Here is a 24,179-nt window from a genome sequence, read left to right as displayed (position 1 = left end):
CCTTGTTAACGCTCTAGAGAGTGTTGAACGAACGTTAAAAGGCAGTTCAGTAGATTTCAATGGAGGCATTATTCCAGCAGAAATGTCTCTAAAATGCGACATGCACTCTATTTTTTGACACAAAGCAATGCAATGCTGACGCCCATGTGTGAACTGTACTGGGTGGTTGCTATAGTTTTATCACACATGGGCATTACTAGGCAGCAGAGAGGCGTTAAAAACGTTTCTTAAACGTCTGGTTTTGACACATGTGAAAGAGCCCTTACACATTCCTGGGTTTCACGCTAAGGTTGAAGGCCATTAAAAATGGCAATTTTAGTAACAATTTTAAAGCTTTTGGACCAGAAATAGCAGTAAGATTTAAAGCAGCACTGTATTGCATCTGATGTATATACAGTATTTTATGTCTGATTTTTTTGGATGTGTTATACAGGTGCAGCAATACATTTCTCTTCTATCTACAATTATGAAAGAGAATTGTGATGTACGATTTGCAACTTGTGTTTTTTCATGCTCCTTGGCACTGAATATACACGCAAGGACTGAAAACTCCCAGCATCAGGTATGATTTTATTACCAATTCCATTGCTGGCATTTTAATTTACATGTATTGTCAACAACTTAGCATATAAATAATTTACTGAATTAGAAGGTCTTTTGCTCTTATTTATGGGGTCGTAGTTGGTGTCTTGCCAGTAAAACTACAACATTGAGTTTTTACCTTTTTTTTTTTTTTTTTTTTTTTTTTTTTAAAGTCAATTTCCACCTATGTAAGTAATTATCATGTATTGTAGTAATGTAGAGGTGCAGTGATGATATATATGTGTGAACATTTTCATGACTCGCATTGCAGGTTTTCTTTTTTTAATGGTTTTTTAATTAGGCTTGAATCCTACAAATGCAACATTTTCTCGACAGGAAATTGAGTCTGACGCAGGGTCGGATTGTAAAGCAAGCTGTAAATCTCAGCTGTAATTTACTGCAGATTGCTTGCATAGTGCAAAGGAAGCCATTTCCATGAGGATATGAAGAGGAAAGCTAACAAAACACACATGTTTCTGTGTTTGTTTATATACAGCAAATGCATAGTCCTGCTTCTCTGAAAAGGTGGAAATGTGGGCCCTACAAAGAGGGTTGGCCTTTGCCAACTATTGACTTCAGATAATAGAGAAAAAGAAATCCTGAGATCAAGATGCTTTTTCAGCTAAGCTGCTGGGCTGTATGTTAGTCAACCTAATAATGAAACAATGAGGTATAGCAAGCACAGACAGAACAGTATCGAAGTAGTTGACATATTTTCAATGGAGAGTGAGAAAAGGGTTACAGGTGCAGATTGAAGCAGAGGAGTCTGGAGAGCCTCTTTATAGTGGAGATGTGCTACTAAAGCTATACTTCAGTTTGAGAAGACACATTTAACTTAACATGTAATAAAAAAGATATTAAGTGGTGGTGTGAAAATCAAGATGATCAGTAGATCTAGATATATAGAGAGCTGCTGAGATTTTAGGTAAGCTTGACTTTTTTTTTTTAGGTAAAACGTCATGCTTGACCCAACCCCTTCCTGCCTTTGCATCCTCTTAATGGTTATCGCAGTAACTGGCAGCACTGTTGACCAACAAGGAAGGTCAGGGGCAGGGAGTGGTGAGGCCAATCTTATGTTTACAGGAGAAAGGTAAATAAATTAAACATCCTATATCAATGAATCTACTAATTGTTATGCCATGCTGTATTCACCGAAGGTAACACCTGGCTCTGTGGTTTTTCATCATATCCTTCCTGAGACATTTTGCATGACGTTCATATATTCCACTCATGTATAAGTATAACATAATAACTGCTTCTTATATTCCAGAATGATAATGATCCACGCTTGACCCTGGAGGAAGCAGCTGACCTGTGTAGAATACAGTGCCTTTCTGTAGCAATGAGAATCATTTTGCCACTTTGCCAGAGAGCGAAGTTAAGGAGAATAAAAGGAAAATGGAACAGAGACTCTCTCGTATTTTTACGCTTGGTAAGAAATTATTGGTCTCACTTTATTGTATTTTGTAGTAAAAACAGATGATCCCATGACACATACTCCAACACACAGGGTCGGCCTTAGGCGCCCTGTGCGAGAAGCTTTACAGCGCTCCTCAGTGACCACACCTCTAAGTAACCACACCACTCACTAGCCACATCCATTTCCCCCCAATCTCCGAACCATTTAAAGACTCCCATTTTGTTAAGCCCCAAAGAAACATATTAAAAAGTATGATAAAAATAAAACTTTTATTCAAAGGTATTAAACTTGTAAGCACAATAGAAGTATTCTTATTAAATAGAACTGTAGGCAAACAAGTGGTAAACAATAAATGTCAAACTAAAAGAAAATCTATAAAAATAGTGTCAGGTTGTCATGCCGACCCGTTTTTTCAAGTGCATCTAGAAAAGTAAAAATAAAAAACGGAACGCAAAACCTAGAATACATGTTAAATTATTGAATTACTATATGCCCGAATATACGGAAAATTTATTCAGGCACATAATTTGTTTGCGAATGTGTGGCGGCCATGTTGGCCACCGGTGCATTCTGCGAATGCGTGCCACAATCTTGGAGGTGGGGAGCATGACGTCACATGACGCCATGCGTGGCGTCAGGTGACATCACACGCCGATATAGGCGCCGACATCCTGGTGTATACCTAGATATACACCAAGATGGCGGTGCCCAACACGTGCGGTGTTATATGACGTCATGCGCCCTGCCTCTAGAACAAGCCAGTGGCTGAATCCAAAATAGCATAAAAATTTGTTTTGTTTGAAACGAATGGAAACGTTTAGTTTTCGTTCATTTCATCTGAAATTAATTTTTAGTATTTGCACATGTCTAATGTGTGTGGGGGGTGTAATTTTCACTTTAAAAAAATAAATGAATGGAAGGCACTCAGTACAGAGGCTTCCCATTCATTCAGAAACAGGTGATAGTAAATATTTTACTATCACCAGTTTATGAATGGGGAGAAGCCTCTGTAGTGAGTGCTACTACCCATTCAGAAACTCATGAATGAACAGGAAGTGATGTTAATCACATCCTGTTCATTCATAACTAGGGATACATAGTTCCCAGTTATTTACAAACACTGGAGTGATCAGACGATCACTCCAGTGTTTGTCCTTCAGAGGATCGGTAATATCACTGATATTTACTGATCCTCCGCTCGGCCATGCACAGAGCCGCTGTCATCCTGAAACTGACAGGATGACAGCGGCTCGGATCTCCTCAGCGATCTGTCGTCCTAACAGCTTCTCTCCTCACTGCTCTGCCATCCTGACAGCAGGCAGCTCTCCCTCCTGCACATCGGGGGGAGAAGGGGGCTCCCTGATGTCAGAGGCCGAGCGGTGAGGAGGAGAGAAGCTGCAGGCTGTAGCCACTCCAAGGACGAGCTGTGTCGATCACCTGGCGCCCTTGTTGCCATGGCGCCCTTGTTGCCATGGCGCCCTGTGCGGCCGCAGAGCTCGAACACCCCAAAGACCGGCCCTGCCAACACACTGCACTTCTTCTTATATTGAACTGTAAAGCCGTGGTTGCTCCTGTGTTAATTATCATTTAAAAAAAATTACCCCCAAAAAAAAAAAAAGCTGCAATCCTTGATGTTGAAGCAAGACCCCAAAAAAGAAAAAAAAAAAGAAAAGAATCCAGTTAAAAAAGTAGAGGTTATATGTCCCTAATATTATGAGAGTATTATTTGCGTTCCTTACAAGTTCATGTACTATTAAAAGATGAGTAGCTGAACATGTTCATCGAATGTTTTCTGTTTTTCTAGCGTCTATATCCCAGCTGTCTCCATTGCCTCTCTATCCTGTGTGCTTTCTAAACTGTAACTCCTTTCCCCCTCTCATGTGTCTCTCCTATCCTTCTATGGCCATCTATTCTCATTGATCTATTCCCTGTCTTCTATAGAGATGAGGTTCAGGTTTGCCACTACAATGGGTTTATGGGGGGGGGGCACAGAGCAGCCATTGTGTCAGTGAATTGGAAGCTGTTGTAGGGAACGATAGGGAAAACTGACAAACTGCCTAGGGGGAAATTAGTGTCAGTTAGAAAACTGTACTTTCAGTCTGATTGCTAGCTCTCCGGCCAACCAACATCTTTGCTGCATTTTTTATTTTTTTCACTTTATTTTGTGGTTGATTTGAGATCAGGGGCCCCTTTTTTTCTTTTCAAGGTGATTTTACAATGAAAAAGGTGATATTTTACAATGAATGCTGCTCCTTAATGTTTTAAAGTGTTAGCTTCCTGAAGCAGATCTCCTGAGCACTGGTCCTGACTTCTGTTTGAGGCCCCATTCACACTGAGCGACATGAAAATCACGCAACTTTTTTTCCTATTGGGCTGTATGCAATCAGGAGCAAAATCGCTCGAAAAAAGGGTCATGTAGGAGCGACAAGCTACCAGCGACGAGCTACAAGGGATATTGAGTGATATTGAGCGACGAGATGTGAACAGCTCCATCGAAATGGATTGGAGAAGGTACATAGAGCGATATTGCGTGGAAATATGAGGGATATCGCTGCAAAAATCGCTCGATAAATCGCTCTGTGTGAATGGGGCCTTAGAGTGACTCCTTTCTCAAGCAAAGAGCTATGCAGTCACCCTGGTGTTTGCTAGTAAGCTGTGTGTCTCTCCACAAACACATAGAAGTGTCTCTTCAAACTAGAAGATGAACAGTTGCTGGAGTCTGCACTGTTTGTGATCTTGTACTGGACAGGATGTTCAGGGAAGATGAGCTGAGAGACTTGGAAGCAGCTGTCCAGAAACATGGTGATTGTAAATGTTTGGGCAAAAATGTAAAGCAATTCTTTGCTGGGCAATCCTGTATTTGTTTGATCTGGATTCATTATTGAAAAAAGGTTGAGCGTTTAATACTTTATTGTTGATAGGACCTTTTTTAAGTTTGGGATTCTTAAAGTGGAGCATTTACTTCTTACTGACCATCTGTTCCTGGAGCTGGCTTTTGTTTGCAGCATGCTACTACATCGTTTGAAAGGATAAAAAAAATAAAAATAAGTGCAACTATCCACATAAATAAAAGTTAGGCATACACCAGTTAGACCTATTATCCCTGATTTAAAACTCCTGCTGCTGGCCACTGCTTTATCCTCGACAGTTTCTTAATTCTTGTGATAAAACCCCAGCCTGTGCTTTTTGTCTCTAGTAAATCTGGCCTAGCCTTGCTGGTTGAAATTGTCCTCCTGCTGTGCCTACATTGCTGTGTCATCTTCAGTCTGTTAACTCTTGCAGTAAAACTCTTTTTTTTTTCTCCAGTACATTTTATACACCTGAAATGAATCAGATTGGGGGGCTGCTGCTGTATGTATGTCAAGCTAATTGTACAAGAAAAGAAAAAACTTCCACAGGCAAATATGTCCTGTTAGTGTACACTGTCCCTGAGACTGTTTGTGAAAAGCCTACTGTTTCTTAACACCATGTACAGCTTTAAGGCATCCCCAAGCATGTTTTTTACCCTCTCTTTATTGGCTATTGTAGTAAAACAGCCAGTAGGGGAAAATGTTGTCCTGAGCAGATGCTTAAAAATGTATTTTAGCTTTCTGTTGGCGCATGCACCGTGTGCATGCACAATGTCTTTGCTACTTCTGACAATAGACAGTGAAAAGCAGGCAAAAGACAAAAAGCCAATCTGAGCGGCTTCTCTGCCCAATACTAATTTAGTTTTGCATTCACATGGTGAACATTTTTGCCACGGTCTTATCTTTGTCCATCTGCTGCTAATGTTTTGGAGAGTGCAGCAGGCGGAGTGAGACTCGCTGGCAAGTGGGCAGAGCACAAAACCCTGGTGTTAAGTCTTTCTGGCATCTCTTTGTATAACTGAATTGTGGGTCTGGGGTGGAGTGACTGTTTAAAGGTATTCGAATGTAATTCACACAATATTGCTCACCTCAATACCAGAACCTTGGTCCTTTCCAAAAATGTATAATGTTTTTTAGGGTGTTTTTACAGTCCTAGCATTTTTATTTGAACAAAGTAGTGGGAACAAGTTTGTTTTCAAAATAGTAAAAAATAAAAGAAAGCTAAACTATGGTATGTATGTATGTATGTATGTATGTATGTATGTATGTATGTATGTTCCAAGCCACATGACAAGCCTCCCCACGATAAGGTATTTTTTTACTTTGGAACATGGCTTCATGAAAGTGCCTAGCTTTCCATGGCTATATTTGTAATGATGTATGCCAGGATCCCTGCCCCTTTATTTACATACAGCTGTCAGCTGGGGTATCTCTAGGCTGGTAGTTAAATGGGGCCAGGATTGAGTCATTAATTGCTAGGAAGCTGCCTTCTAGAAACCGATGTCACTTGCAATGGGCGGAGCCTGATGGGGAAACTAGTTCCCCATCAGTTCTGCTCCACTGATGATTGATGGCAGACAGTGGGTGGATTTCATAGCCAATAGACAGCCTGCTGTTGGCTATGGAATCTGCCAACTGCCTGCTGCCAATCAGTAACAGAGTGGACCTGATGGGAAGCTAGTCTCTTGGCATCCTTACCAGGCTCTGCCCACTGATTGTGAAGACATTGAATGCTTATCTTTTAGATTTAGGTTGCACCTGAATGTGAGGCTCACTACCCTTCCTCCATGACAATGCTGATGCTTGGCGATTGGTCACTTAGGCATTAGCGTTGTCACATGCAGGCAGTGAGAGACTCCTCAGCTCTGTGTAAGATGTGACTAGGATCCACTTGGAGCTTACACATGGCTTTTCGTCCTCACTCCCATGGATTAAGGGAACATCAGGAGAGTAAAGGTAAGGCAAGTATAAGTAACTGTAGAGGACAGCATTAAAATGAACCTGTTACTCTGTCCTGCATTATTACTTAACATTCAAGCTATACCATTTTTACATTTTTTTTTCTTTTGGGCAACCACAATAATATGTTTATTTGCTTTTATTTTCAAAGCAAAAAAGCTGTGATCATATGGCCTTAGATCTAATGAGAGAGCATTGCAAAAAGACAGAGATAAACTGGACTCATGTTTCTGATATAAGTGATGATTTACTGCTGAAGAACATTGCATATTACTGTGAAAAAGAATACAATGCAGGTAAGTGCCATAACAAAAGAAAGGGCATGTGTGTTTTGTACCACTGAAAGAATATACAGTAGATGCAAATGTAAGAAGATTATTAGATTATCCAGAGATTTTTTTTCAAAGCCTGCTGCCAGATAAGCAGCAATATGTGAATCACTTCACAAATCCACACTTTGTAAAACCTGTAAAAATGTTACGTCTGTTAGTACCATTACTTTATATTTTTGCTTCTGGTACCAGGGCTGCTTTTTATTTACATCCTAGCTCTGACTGTTAAAAAATGTAATTTGTTTTTCATTCTCTTTTTAAATATCTGAGCACATCAAAGCATTTAGTCTTCAGCACAAAAACAGGTTCATTAGAAATGCTAGGTCTTTTCTATGCTCCTTTCCAGCTAATTGACTTGAAAATAATTTTATCCATATATACTAAAGGAAGTTTAATATCTTATGACATGACAGCATACACATGATGAGGCACTGCCCCACCTGAGCTCCCCTAGGGCCCCATACCCAAAAAAAATGTAAGTCCCACCCAGCTGGCCCCTGTTCTTTTTCTGCTTTACAATGTAGGACCTCTGAAGCAAGATGAAGAAACACCCTTTACGTGTGAAGTAGGTAAATCTAGATTGCGTCACATGTGCAAGAGCCTCTGTTGGTCTAGTAGATTCTCTGTGGGTCCCCTTGGGCAGTGGGGCAAAGCCTTCTGTACTATAGCTCAATTATGGCAGCTGGTCAGTGGATGCTGTAGCCTTATATATTTTTGCAGGGCTCTTAATCCTTATTCTTATTTATATTGTAGACTCTTAATCCTCCTTCTTGCATTTTGGGTGCTGGGTTAGTGGGCTCCTTTTTGTTCTTACTTTGGCTGTAGTTCTTCGGTTTGTGGTGGAACAAAAATGATGTATTCCGCAGTCTTACCTAGCCACCATCTCTTCCGCTCCAGCTGTGCAGGCAAGGGTGGTGCACACCTTCTGCACTGCCCAGACAAGTCTCTTGGCACAGGAGCAGCTGTTGAGTGGGGTCAAGTGACGCTTCTGGTGGCCATCCTGTATGGACCATACCCAAGTTCATACAAACCCAAAAGGAAGCTGTCACTGCACACTTAATCAGCTGCAACAGGGGGCATTCCCTGCCACACAGCTGCACATAAACAAAGGGGCAGGATACTGGTGATATTATTGACCTTATATGACCACATACTCTAAATGTTTTTCAGATTCCAACCCCCTCAGATTCTAGTTTAAAAGCCCCTCCAACCTTCCAGCCATCTGCTTCCCTAACAGAGCTGCACCCTCCCCATTTAGGTCCAATCCATCCCGTCAGTAGAACCAGTAACTGACCAAAAAAGTTAGCCCAGTTCTCCATGAACCCATACCCCTTCTTACACCAGTTACTCAGCCACTTGTTCACTTACCTGAGCTACCGCTGCCTCTCTGGATTCCCTGGCACAGGAATTTCCTGAAGTCATTTTTAGGACACTCCATCCTTCTCTAATTTTGTCACCTGTACCATTATGTACTATGACAGCTGGATCCTCCCCAGCCTTTCCCTACAATATGTCAACCTGTATTCAATTAGAAAGAAAGCCAGCATGTGGGTTATGAGTATCATTTTGATACTTGCAAAAATAAATATGAATATTCTGGAACTTATAGTCCAGATTCAATATTGTGAAGAGGGCTTTAAATTGATACTCCTAACCTTAATTGATGGAACAACACTATAACATTGTCAAATGCATTAATCCAATGCATTAAAAGACAAACTAACAAAACATATAAAAGAAGTTGATATAAAAAGTCAGAAGCACGACGATGCATGTGAACTTCCCTGGACCCTAACTATATCTCTATCTATCTTTATGCATTTTTCTGTATCTTTCATAGTATTTTCCAGAAAATTCGGGGTTAGTAGGTCTTCTAATTTGTAGATATTCTAGGTTGAGCATATAGTTCTAACATCTAGATTATCGACACGTTTCACATTCAGGAGAGGGTATTCAATTATACCAAAGTGCTTAGAAAATGTGAAGACCTGCAGGAGCGTAACACCAAACAAAGGCGCCCCAAGTCCCCCTGTGTGGGCACCGCAAGTGGGTAAAAGTGAAATATATTGTAGCGATCACTGTTGGAATACAAAGGAAATAGCAGGAGATTCCGTGTATTCAACGCTCATACGCTGATGGAGGAATCTGAATAATTTTTTCATTCAGCCAGCAGCTGGGATATAGGATGGTGATATAGAAAGAGAATAGAGTAAAGTTAATAGAAGCTGGATGTTTATATCTTGACAATTTTGAGTGCTAGTAAATCCAGCACTAGCAAGGTCTATGAGATAATCTGGGCAAAGTGTGTTCAATTTTCTGCTGGAGTAAAGTTTAACGCAGTAAAACCCCAGGTTGCTTGAGTTCCTGCAGCTCAGCTGGACAAAGCTCTCACTCTTCTACCATTAAAAGTCCAGGTATCCGCATTATCTGCCAAGGTTCAGTTGGCCATGCAAGACCTGGTGAACCAATTCCTGTGAGGAAACTTAAGACTGTCTAAAAGCCCATTGTTTCCGAAGTGGTACCGGTCCCTGGTTTGGAGTATGTATCTGAACCTCCTTTTTAAAACAATAAAAATCGGACATTGTGGAATTTGACTCTCAGCCTTTTTGGTCACAATCATTTCCGACAAAAGGGTTTTGGAGTTGAAAGTGTTAGATAACTGCAGGTAACTGTTGGACATGGAGACACATCTGATGCATCGCTGAATGTGGAGGAAGTCTAACAGGCCTACATACAAGCACTCAAGCAGCTTCTGAATTTTGACTATCAGATCAAGTATTCATTATTCCTTACTGGAAGAGGGGAGGAAAAAGTCCTTAAATAGTCAGGACTATTTAAGGAACATCCAGGGCTAAAGATTTGGCACTACGTGAAGTGACATTCTACATGGAATGTCACTTACTGGGCATTTTCTGAAAAATAATTTGTAAAGTGGCAACATGAAAATCTCTGAAATATGTTTGACGTATTATCATGTTGATTTGCCTCTCTGACCACAGCTGAATATTGCATAAAAGGGCTGGTAGCGGCAAACTTTGAAGTAAATATTTATTTCTGGAAACTCACCCAGTTTTTTGACTAGTTATGTCCCACATGTGTGCTGCCATGAAATAGAAAACTGTTTTCAAATTTTCCTTTCTTGTGTTCTCTCCATGACGGAATACTTTCTGCCAAAGAAAGTATAGCGACTATTTACAGAGAAGGGGCCAGCTTGGTGGGACTTTTATTGATTGGTATGTGGTCCAATGGGAGCCTGGGGGTGGAGCCTAACCAAGTGTATGCTGTCATTAAGTATTTGTCAACAATTGGCTGTTATTTCACACAGCTGCTGGTAAAGACCAAAACTTCCCTTAAAGGACTGGGCTTATGAGAGGGGGTGGTTTGGCCATATGTGGACCAATCAGAATGGGAGTTTGGATCAGAGTGTGACTTAAATATTCTCACTTTCATTTTTATATTTTTTTCAGATCTGAAGTTGGAATTAGGGGAACAAATAAATGAAATGTATAAACATCTATGGAGCAGCATATTGAAATTATTTCCACAAGGAGAACATTTTCTGTCCTATGAGCTAAGAACAACAGTGAAACCTTTTCTGACACCGGAGTCATCTGTGAATAGTATGTGGATTAAACATATTTGCAATGTGTTCTTTAAAGTAAAGTCTCCTATATCACAGCCTAAACAAGTTCCAAATCCAGTTATGTGATGGACACGTCCTTTTATAAAGAAAAAAGAAACTTCCTTTACATACTGTAACTGAGCCACATCCTCCTTCATATGTGCCTCACATGCTCCCCCTGCCACACGCTGCAGCCTACTGTAGAAGGATTTCAGCAACCGAAGCATTGTAGCCAGTCTAAAAAATGGGCAGTGGGCAACACTTCCAGGGTTATTCACTAAAGGGTGAATAGTTTGAGAAAGCAGGAGAAGTGAGCAATCTAGGCCAAAATAGCTGACTTGGAAAATTTCTCCAATTCAGCTCACTTTCCAGTCCAGCTATGTTGTCTTAGATTGTTCACTTCTCCTGCCTTCTCCAAACTCTTCACCCTTTTGTTGGACAATGCTGAAAGTCCTGCCCCTGCAACAATTTTTCATCCCACTGTAGTAAAAGCAGGCACAGCCTTCTTGAGAGTGGCAACTCTGCATTACATTTAGAAGCTGTTAGGCATCATTGTCCCATCATCACAGAAAGCTACATTTGGTGGACTTCACTGGCAGGTTTAACAGGCATCTGTGGGACTTTGCAGGAGAACTAAGAGAAAACTATACCTGCAGATTTCCTTGCTACAGCACAATTTTTTTTTCTACTGGGAGGTCATAATTCTACTACGACTTATAAGAACTTACATTTTTGAAAATTGCTGTGACTATGCTAGGTCACATCATGTTTGTTTTTTTAAACCTAGACACAAATGAGCACTTACCCCTTGCAGTGCAGGGGTAGCCCCACTGCAAGAGTTAATAAAACATTTCCTTGTGCTTTTCAAGTGTCTGCATTTTTCTCAACCCAAAGTAGAGAATGGGCCCACAGTGGCAAACCTGACTCCTGTTTTTTATTTTTCCATAGCATAAAGCATAACATTTGATTGGTCACTAACAGTATTCTTAAATTCAACTTTTTCTGAAGAACGCTATTTTCTCCAGTGTTTATTAATAGGCCCCTTACTAAATGTAGTGTGCCTGGACACTCTGAGGAGGCAGACTTCTTGTTGAGAATTATGGGTGGTAAAGGATATGCATTGGAGAAATGCAGAGCTGAGACTGCATGCAACTTTAATTCCTGATGTAGCCATCATACAGATGTCAGGCACAAAAACACCATTGCCTTTTCATATAGGGCAAAAGGACTGATCATTCGCCAACTACAGATAATCAGCAAATAATCTTAATACAATCTAAAAAAAATTAAATGCAATAGAAGTCCAAATCTGGTGATTTCCTATGAGCTGACCTCTACAAGCTATAAGGTGCCAATAGACATTAGATAAGTCACATGATCCAGTGAAAAGCAGCTTGATTGGGTGATCTAATTGAAATGAGGCAACTTCAGATAGCGGCAGAGCTTCAGGTTGTTATTGGGGTTGTATGCTTGAGTATGGATGGATCGTCAATGCTCATCCAACACATCCCTACTGTCTATGATGATACATATTTTTTTATCATTGCAGATTGCTGCCACACAACCTCTGGTGCCCTTCACACCTACCATTTGCTAGATTAAAAATGTTCAATGTGAACCCATACTAGGCAAAGCAAACATAGGAAGGCTGTACTTTCCTTCCCTTGCTTCCCCACTGCAGTCAGAATCCCTGAGACGTTCTGTGCTAGTTTCCACTCTCTAAAAGTTGACTACAACCTCACATTTAGTCTACTAATTTTGTATTGAGATTGTAGTCCATGACAGGAGTGAGGTTAATGCGGTGGGACCATGGGGAACAAAAGTAGCGACCCTCCAGAAGGAGGATAGTGTCGGCACCAATTCAGAGATAATTTGAGGACTCCAAAATTTGGACTTGTATGTTGTATCTTTTATCTTCTGATGATGGCAAAAGATGTTGAGTGTGATAAACACCTTTGCCTCTGACACCTGTAGACACAAGCTTAGGCCTCCTGTGCCTAATGGTAAATCCAGTTTTTTTTTAAACAAGGCTGACTGTTGCAAAGTGTTCAGAATGGCTGCATTTTTTTACAGCTGTCATGCTGTTTGTGCATGTTTATAGCAATGGAATGCTGTACTAGGATTTAGATTTTAGAACAGGTTCCCAACCTTTCCCAGCTTGTAGGCTACTTACCTTTTGCCAGCAAAAGTAAGCCACATTATCCATAGAATTTAAGGGTTGCATTCACGAGCACAGAAAGAGAGAACTTCAACTAAATGATTCTTTTTGGTGTTTAGACAATTTTTTATTTTTTTTTAAAGTGGAAGACGAGGAAATTCTACCTACAGGGTTGTTACCTATGCGAAGTGATATCATTGAAGAATTTGCTGGAGATGCTATGAAGGAACTACCAATTTTAAACAGGTGGAAACATGTTACTGTTACATATTTATGTGGAGATTGTGGGGGTAATGCTTTGTAAAAATATTTGTTAAGTCAATCGCTAACATCTCATATGGGCATTAACATGTTAATGTTATTTCAAGTCATTTTCAATATTTTCTAAATCTGGAGCGTTCATTAAGGAAAAAAAAATTATTAACCCTTGGAGTCGGGCTACCTCTGCACTGCAAGGGTTCACTGATCGTTTTTGTCTAGGTGCTAAAAATAAAGGCTATACTTACCCATGGTCACTGAAGTCTGTCTCCTCCCACGCTCCTATACACAGTGTACAGAATGTGATGATTTTTGGAACCTTAGACCACAAAGGAGGGGGAGGGAAGCTGGAAGGACCAGTCTAAGAACAAGCCAGCTTCAAAGATCAAGTGAGTTTTAACCTACACAATAAATTAACACTTAACCCTTGCAGTGTGGGGGCATCGGGCCCGTTTAAACAGACTCAAGCCGCCGGGACTCTGTTTAGATTTGTAAAGCCCACTGTCGGCTTTACAATAGAAGCGATTCTGGCGACTCAGCTGCCGTCATCACTTCTACAGACCGGTAAACGGGCCACCCGCCCAACACGCCTCTGTTTCCCGGTCACCGCAGACCCTCCTAAGAGCCAGGGACCGGCTTCTCAGGTTTCGGGGTGTGTATGTATATATACACAACACTGCACCACACTGCCATCTACAGCTCAAAAGACATATCAACATTATATCAGTACAGTATGTGCTGTTGCATTTCCAACACCTCTTCTCAACAGCATATGCATTGCTATATGACATTTAGCTTCTTTTGAAGGAAACTGAGGTTGATCCTTTGGCAACGGCTTGGTGAGTGTGTCCGCAGTCATTTCTTCTGATGAGCAATATTGCATGTCGATAATAGCTTGCTCTTTAGTGTCTCTAAGCAGATGATACTTCACAACTATGTGCTGGGTTCTAGTGTTGACTTTTTCTGATTGTGTCAGCTTTATACATCCTTGGTTAATCTCAAAGATCTGGATGGGGTTTGACATGTCTGCGCCCGTGTCCATTAAAAGCTGGTAAATCCATATTGCATGACAAGTGTGTGCTGCTGCTATGTATTTAGCTTCAGTTGAGGAAAGTGCAACAGTTGTTTGATTTCGGCTAGACCAATTTATGGTTCCTTCCCCATATTGGAAGATGTAACCACTTGTGGATTTGCGATCTGTGCACCCTCCGGCCCAATCAGCATCCGCGTATGCGTGCTTTGGATTTGACGCTGCTGGCAGTTGTTGCTTCATCCGAATTGTTCAGTTTAAGTAATCTATTACCCTGTTTACTGCATTCCAGTCACACTGACAGGGTGCTGTGACTTTTCTAGCAAGTATGCCCACTGCTGCTGATGTCTGGTCTTGTCAGTGGCAATATATAGTAGCTTTCCAATTGCTCTGCGGTACTTGCCATAGTCGTGTAGCACAGCGGTCGCCAACTGGTGGTCTGCAAGAAAATGTTGCTGGTCCCCGGGCCCCTCTGATGCAGTGCAGGCCGGGCCGTCATTGAAGTGGCACGGAGGCTCCGTGGCTGCCTCTCACTGACTCAAGCAGCGGCTGTCACTAGGAATGCACGGCTCTCAGTACAGCGTGAGCTCTGCAGGAGGCGGGGCATCTTGTCAGTACCCGGACTGAGCAGGCACCAATGCCACCCGGGAAGCATCTACCCCACCTGCAAATCCGCTATCTCTTCTCATGCAGTCAATCAAAGACTGTTGGCAAGATGGTGGCCAGTATAATCGTGTGGATGGGCGGTCCACAGCCCAACAACCTACTGAGGCCGACACAATCGGAGATGTCCGACGCAGGGGAAACTCCCTGCCCTTCCGGCTTTGATTTCAACCTGGTGGAACCATTTATTGCTGCGGTTAAGGAGGCAATTGACTGGGAGGACCCGGTTCTGGAGCCAGCGAAGGTGAGACGCTACTTTCTACATTTGAAAAAATCCACGGCCATTTTTCCCAATATGGATGAGATAAAGTAACTTATCATGGAAGGATGGAAACGGGCGGAGAATGCACCAATTGTTAACAATCGCCTGGCAAAGTTATATCCGCTCATGGAAGATGAAGCGCTTAACTCAACTCCTCCACTGGTGGATGCGGCGGTAATGCGCCTAGCCAGACACATTACATTGCCCATGTAGGATGCAGTCTCTTTTGAGGAACTACTTGATCGCAAAGCGGATCTGAAGAAGGCATACATGGCTTCAGGAAATGCGTGTCGCCCGGCTATCGCCCTGACTTCTATTTCTCTGGCAATTTCCACATGGACTGGCAACATTGAGCAGGTGCTCAATTCTGATGCGAGTCTGGAGAATATAATTCTACAGGAAATTTGACTCTGGGGCGATCGGGGAAGCGGCTATACATGTACAGCTCGATCGATGCTAGCTACAATTACCTCCAGAAGTGCGCTCTGGCTAAGGCCATGGGTGGTGAATTTGGTGTCAAAAACCAGCTGGTGTCGCATCCAATTTGATGGTTCAAATCTCTTCGGACCGAAACTCGACATGGCGATATCAAGTTTACTGGGGGAAAATCTGGTCTCCTCACGCAAGATAGAAATAAGAAGCAGCCGAGATTCAACCCCAATAGAAGGCCTTTCTCGGAGCCCGCTAGAAATGCTTGATCCTACCGACCGGGTAGAGCGTTCAGAAGAGGGTGGAGAAGCACTCAATCTTCTCTCCGGGTTTCCAAGGCCGCTACACCTTCTGGGTGTCAGCCGCCCAAAAAAATCCTTTTGACCGTCAACGGCTCTCCACAGGTCCCGTGGGAGCACGTCTTCGGTATTTCATCTCGGCATGGCAAGACGTTATCCAGGATCCCAGGATCAACTGTGTCCCTGGGTCACAGATGGTCTTTCAAAAGAAAACCACCAGCAGGGTGGTTTTCTTACCACCCTGGGATCACCATCATCAGGACCAAATGCCCGCTTTGCAGAATACATCCTTACCTTACTCGAGAAAGGCGCAATCACCGAGATTCCTCCAGGGGAACGCTACTCGGGGTTCTACTCGCCCATGTTTCTGGTCAAGAAGAAGACCAGCGACTTACGTCCTGTCCTGGATTTGAAGGACCTCAACAGGTGCATACGGGTTTCTTCCTTCCGAATGGAATCTCTTCAGTCGATCCTGCCCTCCATTCGTTTGCGGTATTGGATGACCTCAGTGGATCTCTCAGATGCCTACTTCCATGTGCCCATCCATGCCAGGTTCCAGAATTAGCTGCGCTTTGCCATCAGGTAAACACACTTCCAGTTTGTGTGCCTTCCATTTGGTATTTCCACAGCACCTTCACCAAGCTCCTGCTCCCACTCATCGCTCACGCAAGGCTGCAAGGAATACGGGTTTTCCATTATCTGGACGACATCCTGCTTTTGTCCCAATCTTCTGCAGTTATCTTGCAACATCAGCAGCTGGTTCTCGCCCTGCTGCAGCGCATGAGTTGGTTAATCAACCTCAAAGTCTCAATTGCACCCCTCCCAACAGCTGGTGTTTCTGGGTGCCCTCCTAGACACCAGTCTGAACTCCATCTCCCTTCCGCTAGACAGTCATCATCATCATCATCATCCGGCACAGGGTTCTTCAGGCAATATAGTCACCATGGATGAGTGCACGCAAATGCCTTCTGAGCCTTCTCGGCATTCTCTCGTCTACCATCCGGATGATTCGATGGGCCCATTGGAGATTGAGGATATTTCAGTTTTACTTCCTGAAACAATGGAACAGAGCGGATCTTCGTCAGCGGATTTTCATCGCCCCAGACGTGAAGCAGTCCCTCTGGTGGTGGACTCAACAGCAGAACCTCCTAAATCACCTCATCTGTCCACCACAGCCTATGGTGATCACCTCGTATGCGAGCCTCCAAGGTTGGAGCGCACAGGGCAGGTGGTCTTTTCCATCTCAGGGTCTACCCTCAAACATCCTGGAGGTGAGAGAAGCTTTCAAAGGCCTCCTAACCTTTTCCTCCCTGATTCAGGTCATTCTGTTCAGTTGCAAATCGACAACAGAACAGCAGTGGCTTACATTCAGAAGCAGGGGGGCACGCACAGTCGTTCCATGCTGCAGGAACTCGAACCAATAATGACCTGGGCAAACACACCTATGGCATCTCTTGGCTATTTACCTACCGGGCAAGCAGAACGGCCTCGCCAACCTTCTGAGCAGATCAACTGTGGACCCGCACGAGTGGGAACTGAATCGGGAGTTTTTCAACATGGTGACGAATCATTGGGGCCTACTGCAGATAGACCTGTTTGCATCTCCCATCAACAGCAAAGTCCACCTCTGACCAGACTCTTCTGCATCCAGGCTGTGGCAGCAGATGCTCTGAACTGTCGGTCCTTCAACCTAGGCTACACCATTCCCCCCTACCCGCTGATTCCACGGTTTCTCCCGAGAGTGTCCACATTTCCAGGGGTGCTGATAGCAATTATACCATTCTGACCCAGGAGGCCATGGTTCCTGGCACTGCTGGAGTGGAGCCTCCTCTACCCGATCACAGCGATCTCCTGGTTCAGGACCCTCTCCTCCACCCAGCGCCTGATTCGCTCCATCTGATTGCCTGGAGGTTTCTCAGGTTTAGGATGTTCACAAGCAGTTATATCCACATTGCTGACGGCAAGGAAGCACTCTACGAACGCTACTTATCGGCAGATTTGGGACAAATTTACAGAGGCTTCGGCAGATGGAGGCTTTGACTACCGTACTCCAACGGTGAATCATGTTCTCGATTTCCGGCAGGCTTGGAGAAGGGCCTTAGCTTGAACTCCCTCCGGGTTCATGTCTTGGCCATTTCCGCATTATCAGGATGCAGGTGGGCCTTGGATCCATTGATCATTCGCTTCTTGAAAGGATGTATGAAGCTCCGTCCCCCGGTGAAACCATTGTTTCCACAGTGGGATCTATCTCTCGTCCTGGATGTTCTACAACACGCTCCCTTTTATCCGCATCTGGAGACGTCTCTCTGGGACTTGACTCTCAAAACCACCTTCTTTCTGGCTATTACATCAGCTAGACTGGTTTCCGAGTTGCACGCTCTGTCAGAGCCATTCTGCATGTTTTTTTTCCCAACAGGGTTGTTCTGAGGACTCACCCTTCCTTCCAATGGTTACCTCCTCAGTCCATCTTGATCCAGAAATCGTTCTTCCAACGCTTACGGATGACGGAGGTGCGCCACACGCACTTGATGTGTCCAGCACTCTACAGGCATATATTAGCACAACGGAACCTTTTAGTCTTTTGCATAATCTCCTTGTCATCCCTCTGGCTGCGCTACCCTTCTTGCATCCCTAAGGGATGACAAGGAGATTATGCAAATCACCAGGTTCCTTTCCTGGTGCATTATGCAGATGCACCAGGAAAGGAAAATTACAGAAGGTAAGTATACAATTTTCAGTTTTCCTGGGGCTTCTCGGCAGCACACCATGGGAATTAGTGATCACACAGGGAGGGAAATGCCAAGAAAAATGTATTCAGAGACTTGAGCAGCCAGGAGGCAAGAATGCTCTTCCCAAAAGTCAGTGGTAAGGAGTGCCGGGTTCACTCTATAATGGTTGATAATGTATTCCTAGAGGACCAGGAAGCTGCTCTGCAGATCGTCTCAGCGGAAACTTTTGTGTAGGCTGCCCAAGAAGCTGCCATGCCCCTCGTGGAAGGTGCCCTTATCTTCTCAGGTGGATGAAGACCTCTATTGGAGTATGCCTTTCTGATGAGTTGTGACTTTTATTGTCAATTTGTCAGTTTTTGGGTAGAGGATTCTATATCCCTTACTGTATTCACTATAGCCCACCAGAATACCTTCAATGGCTGTGCTCTCAAACTTGGATCACTTCTTGTTGGGAATATATGTGCAAGCTTTACATTCAAGCCCTAGGCTAGGCTTTGATCCATGGCACATTTCAAATGTCAACAGCTTTTGATTGTGGTCTGTTCTGTAGGTATGTTGCAGTCATGACTGCTTCTCCCCAGTACTTCTTAGGTAGGTTGGCGTCTTATAGAAATGGCCAGACGCATGCTGTCAGAGTCCTTCTTCTTTTTTTTTTTTTCTCCATTCTGCTACCACCATTTTGTTCAGGAGTGTATGGTGTTGTGGTCTGGTGTACTATACCCTGTTTCTTCAGATATGTCCACTTCCTTACTGATGTATTCCCCTCTGTTGTCAGTGCGGATAATTCTTAGTTTCGGTGGGAATTTGTTGCTGGACATGGATACAAACTCTTGAAGTTTTTCTGATGTTTCATTCTTGTGCTTCATCAGATAAGTTGTTGTGTACCTGGAAAAATCATAATTTAAAAGTCAGTTAATAACTGCTTGCCATCTTTCAGTAGCTTGTATGCGGCTCTTGTTGACTTGCAGTGTTCTGTTTAGTGCCTAGGTTTATAACATGTTGGTTATGTGTTTAGATGCACTGAGATCTTGAGGAATGCTGAATTAAAGTGACAAAGCATCATTTTTTTCCCCTCTCCCCCCAAAGTTGATGTCAGCACTTACCTTAAATGATGTCCCTTAATCCGATCTTCTTTCCTGTCCTTTTCATCTGTCCCTCCAGCGCGGCTGCGGGTCTCCGATCCAGCGCCGACTCCCTGCTGGCACTTCCTGTCTCATGGTGTCTGCATGTGGGTGCACACCGTCCATAGACTTACCTTGTGTCTCTTCTCCGGCTCCCGGCCGAAAATCTGAACTGTGCATGCGCCCGCCCCAAGATCCTTTGCGGCCGCCCGGGATTTTTCAGATTTTTGGACGGGAGCTTGTGGTAAAAGACACAGGTAAGTTTTAACCTGTTTGAAAGGGTTTATTTTTATTTTTTGTTTGCCTGGAATTTGACTGCTTGCTAGCAGTTGATATGCAAAAAACCTGAGGGTTTAATAACCCTTTTAAGTTTTTTACTTGCTTAGAAGAATATTACATCTACTGTATGTATACAGCATTGTGCAGGATATATATATATATATATATACTCTATCTCTCTCTCTCTCTCTTCCTGTGTATCATAGATAAGCATGCATATGGAGAGCAACACTGCACCACATTGCCATCTAAAGGAAATTATTTTGGCTCATGTTATTATTTCACACCTATGCTAACTAGGTTTTTATTGTGTAAGTTTCTTGACCAGTCGACCATACTGTTTTGTTTGTACACAATAGAACAGCTGTAGGGAATTTTGTCAAAACCTGTTTAGTTAAAGTGACATTAATCCCTCAGATTTTGCAACATAAAACAATACTGTAATGTGTGCCTTGCTGTAATCCATGGTAGTCTCCCTTCTCTTTGCTGCTCTTCCTTTTAAATCCTTCTCTCTTCTCATGCTGGGCAGAACTTCTGTTTTGCAGCAGACTGCCTTGTCTCTGAAATGGATACATGGTGTCTGTGTGTAGGTTCACAACCTGAGCCAGCACTACAGGAAGAGGCACTCAGCTGCAAAGTGAAGTTCTCCCCAAGCATGAGAAGAGAGAAGGATTTAAAAGGAAGAGCAGCAAAGAGAAGGGAAACAACCATGGATTACAGTATTGATTTATGTTAAAAAAGCTGAGGGTTTAATGTCACTTTAACATGAAAGGGGTAATTGGACCAGCCAGTCAGAAATCCTTTCTGTGTTAGTGAATGGCACTAAACTGTATATGAATTCAGAGCCTAAAGTGGCCTGGGGGGATGATTGGAGTCATGTAGAGAGGTACATAGGTGCATATATAGAGTGAAAATATATGCTGGGTGGAGTGGGTCCTTATGGAACCTTTTGTCATCTGAGGTCTAGATATTTTATTTTGATTATTACTCTGTCGAACTGTTTCTGTTCATCTGTTAGTTTGATCCAATTAAATGCTACTCTCTCTGGAAAAGAACTGAGGTCGCCTGAATATTTCCTGAAGATCCAATTTTCACAACGCACATAAATATGTATATTTGTGTATTTATATATTTATACACCCCCGACTATTTGATCACTACACTGTTGCATTTCCAACACTATATACTGGAGTATAGTGGTTGGCTATTTTTATTGTGAACTGTAGACATAAAAAAACACTATTTTATTCATGTAAATTTGAACATACAGGCATGTGTTGTTGGTAGAAATCTTTGCATATTGCTCTAGTCTTTGAAGATACATCTATTCATTGCATAGATGTCTATCCAGTTAAATTGACAATTATTGTGCTGTAATGTTTGAATAGATCTATTTAATCAAAACGGTTCTTGCTTGTGTACTGATACCTCAGACACCAGGTATTTATTATCCGTTTTATGCACAAATAAGTAAATATAAACTTATCTAAGAAACAAATAAAAAAAGATGCTTTATTTTAGTTTTTTTTTAAGAATTATAAATAATGTATACTGATTGTTTTAATGGAAACTCGTATATAAAAAGTGATTTGACTGGACAAATCCAATGTACTTTTTTGTTCACTCCCACAAAATATGCTTCATCGCTTTCTTTTTTATATTTCAGCGATGATCCTGTTTTTTCTTCACTGTTAAGAAAAGAAACATGTGATGAACTTAGGCGTTGGCATTTAGGTCGGCCACTTAGCGATGACTATGACAGGACAAAGAATAATCAGCAAGGTAAGGAGAAAATAAACCAAGTAAATATTATCTTCCTTAATGATGTAATTACTGATCTGGTACACTGACATGGTAACCCCATTTAAAGTAGCATAAAGTAGGGCCTCTGCACATTTCTTAACTCTTAAACACATATCTTGCTAACTATTAAAACATGGATTCCTAGCTCCTCATAGTGCAGTAGGTCTCTATCTGGCTTACAATGCTAAAGTGACCCAGCATCTGGCTATCTTACAAAAGCTACCTTTTATATTATACATTTACATGTTGTTATACACCATTAAAGAAGAACTTCAGGCAAAACTTTTATTAACATTTGCAGTGGGGCTACCCCCACACTGCAAGGGTTAACTGCTAATTTTTGTCAAGGTGCTAAACAAAAAAATTATACGCACCCAAACTGCTGAGCTGGATACCTGCTTCTCTAATCTCTGAAGCCTGTCTGCTCCTATGCTGCAGAATTGGAATGTTCTCAGCGTCCTCAATCTATACACAGTGTATAGATTGTGATGATTTGCGGGACCTTAGACCTCTGCAGAGCTATCCACTGGAAGGCTGGAAGGACCTGTCTAACAGCAAGCCTACTCCATGGTTCAGGTGAGTATAACTTTTTTTTGTTTGTTTAGCACCTAAACAAAAATGAGCAGTTAACCCTTGCAGTGTGGGGGTAGTCCCAATGCAAGGGTTAATAAAAGTTTTGCCCAAAGTTCTTCTTTCATTTATGAACAGAACCTGAAAACTAGCTCAGTCATGAAGGGGTTAAACATGACCCTAGTTAGCCATCTATTCTGAAAGTGCTGTCACAAGCTGGGTGCAAAGCTTAGCCTCTTATTGCTTTAGTTTGTATGACTCTGATGACATACTTGATAACCAGGTACTATTCCCATCGGCACTTCAACCTTCCATGACAATACCATCAGCTACACTGCTGGCCAGCATCAGCTCAGTGGTGATGGAAGAAATGTCTGCTGCAACAGACAAACTCTCCTCACAACTCCCACAACCCCAGAAGATCCCCCTCAGGACATAGTTAAATTCCATTATTTCCAAATGAAGGAAACCCCTTTAACAATAGCACGCACGAAACCGGATCTTTCATTCCAAGGTGAGACATTCCAGTTGTTCGTGGATATCTCCCCCATCACAATATTGAAGAGGCGGGCACTGAAACCCTTTTTGAAAATCCTACAGACCAACAATATTGCCCATCGCTGGGGTTCCCCCTTTAAACTATTCTTTGCATGCAAGAATAAACAACACCACGCCGGTAACCCTCGGGAGCTCCTAGCCATCTTCAGAGAGCTGAATCTCGAACTTCCGCGCCTAAATCACCAGGCTTCCCAAGATTCCCTATCCATTGGTACCCCATGAGCATTGCGTTCAGTACTCATCCCCCCTGAGAAGAAGCCTTCTCAACGTTCGTAAGCATTACAACGCCTGCAGCCCCAAAACATTTGCGCCTCCAGTGATAGATGACAGCCTTCACACCACCACTCTTCAGAGAATCTTCCGGATTCCATTTTTTTTTTTGCGTAATTTTGCCTATTCACTTGAATTTCCATACGTTTGCTTTTAAGAGACTGTTCAATAGTAGTTTGCTATATCGCTGACCTCACATGTTATGAGATGTGGGCTAGGCATACCCAATAATTATGTCCCTCTGTTGTGCACACTTTAGACTCTTGACGACCTATTCACATACCGATAGGTGTTTATGTTATTTGCTCTACTCTACCCCACCAACTATCTACAGGACACCCAAATACTACTTCTACCTTTACTCCTACCTTGGATAAACGAACAGTGTTTCTCCTTGTCTTCCTCCCTGTTACGTACCTGGTAAGAGATCAAAAGGTGAGGAGGTTTCTCTTGCGACTCGTGTCCTTCCGCCCTTGGAGGTGGAAACAGGAAGCAGTTGGACAGCGAGGAGCACGAGTGCCACTGATGGAACCGACACTGTGCAGGAGACGTCCAGATGATGTGTAGTCAGCAAGCCGGGGGTCCACCAAGCAGATGGCGTGGAGCAGGAACAAGAGACTGGAACGTAGTCAGGAAAGCCAGAGGTCGAAGCCAGCCAGGCAGCGGAGTACAAAATCAGGAAGCAGAGGGCAAGTCCAGGACACAGGCTGAGGTCAGGGGCAAGCAGCAATCCTATAGCAAAAGTCCAAGCAAGCCGGGTCAGGAAGGTCACAGGAACACAAGCTGAAAAGACCATCAGCACTGGAGCAGGGGCAGGCTCGTCTTTATATGGTGGACTAAATCAGCAGCATCACTTCCTGTGCGATGGCCGTTGCGCGTATTTCCGTGCATTTCCGGGTTGCTTGCACGCAATGGCGCAGTTTCCGGCCACATGGAGCTTTGGGTTGCGCGCATGCGCGGCTGCCATTTTGCCCTTACGCTCCCAC

The 24,179-nt window shown here is 42.9% G+C and overlaps 1 protein-coding gene across 1 annotated transcript in view; it reads left to right on the top strand.

The window, feature by feature from the left end:
- The window catches only part of LOC108789891 (probable ATP-dependent RNA helicase DDX60-like), a 131,487-nt gene that overhangs the window by 18,571 nt on the left and 88,737 nt on the right, over nucleotides 1-24,179 (top strand). Inside the window, exons 6-12 of the mRNA XM_018560032.1 lie at nucleotides 290-353; nucleotides 434-562; nucleotides 1,853-2,014; nucleotides 6,962-7,106; nucleotides 10,610-10,762; nucleotides 13,066-13,168; nucleotides 21,659-21,774. Of these exons, the coding sequence (XP_018415534.1) occupies nucleotides 290-353; nucleotides 434-562; nucleotides 1,853-2,014; nucleotides 6,962-7,106; nucleotides 10,610-10,762; nucleotides 13,066-13,168; nucleotides 21,659-21,774 (872 nt within the window). The remainder of the gene's footprint in view (nucleotides 1-289; nucleotides 354-433; nucleotides 563-1,852; nucleotides 2,015-6,961; nucleotides 7,107-10,609; nucleotides 10,763-13,065; nucleotides 13,169-21,658; nucleotides 21,775-24,179) is intronic.

This window comes from Nanorana parkeri, unplaced genomic scaffold, assembly GCF_000935625.1.
Source record: "Nanorana parkeri isolate BGI_ZX_2015 unplaced genomic scaffold, ASM93562v1 scaffold428, whole genome shotgun sequence".
In the NCBI taxonomy this organism is placed as follows: domain Eukaryota; kingdom Metazoa; phylum Chordata; class Amphibia; order Anura; family Dicroglossidae; genus Nanorana; species Nanorana parkeri.
The sequence above is the reverse complement of the archived record's forward strand: the minus strand, read 5'-3'. Positions and strand labels throughout refer to the sequence as shown.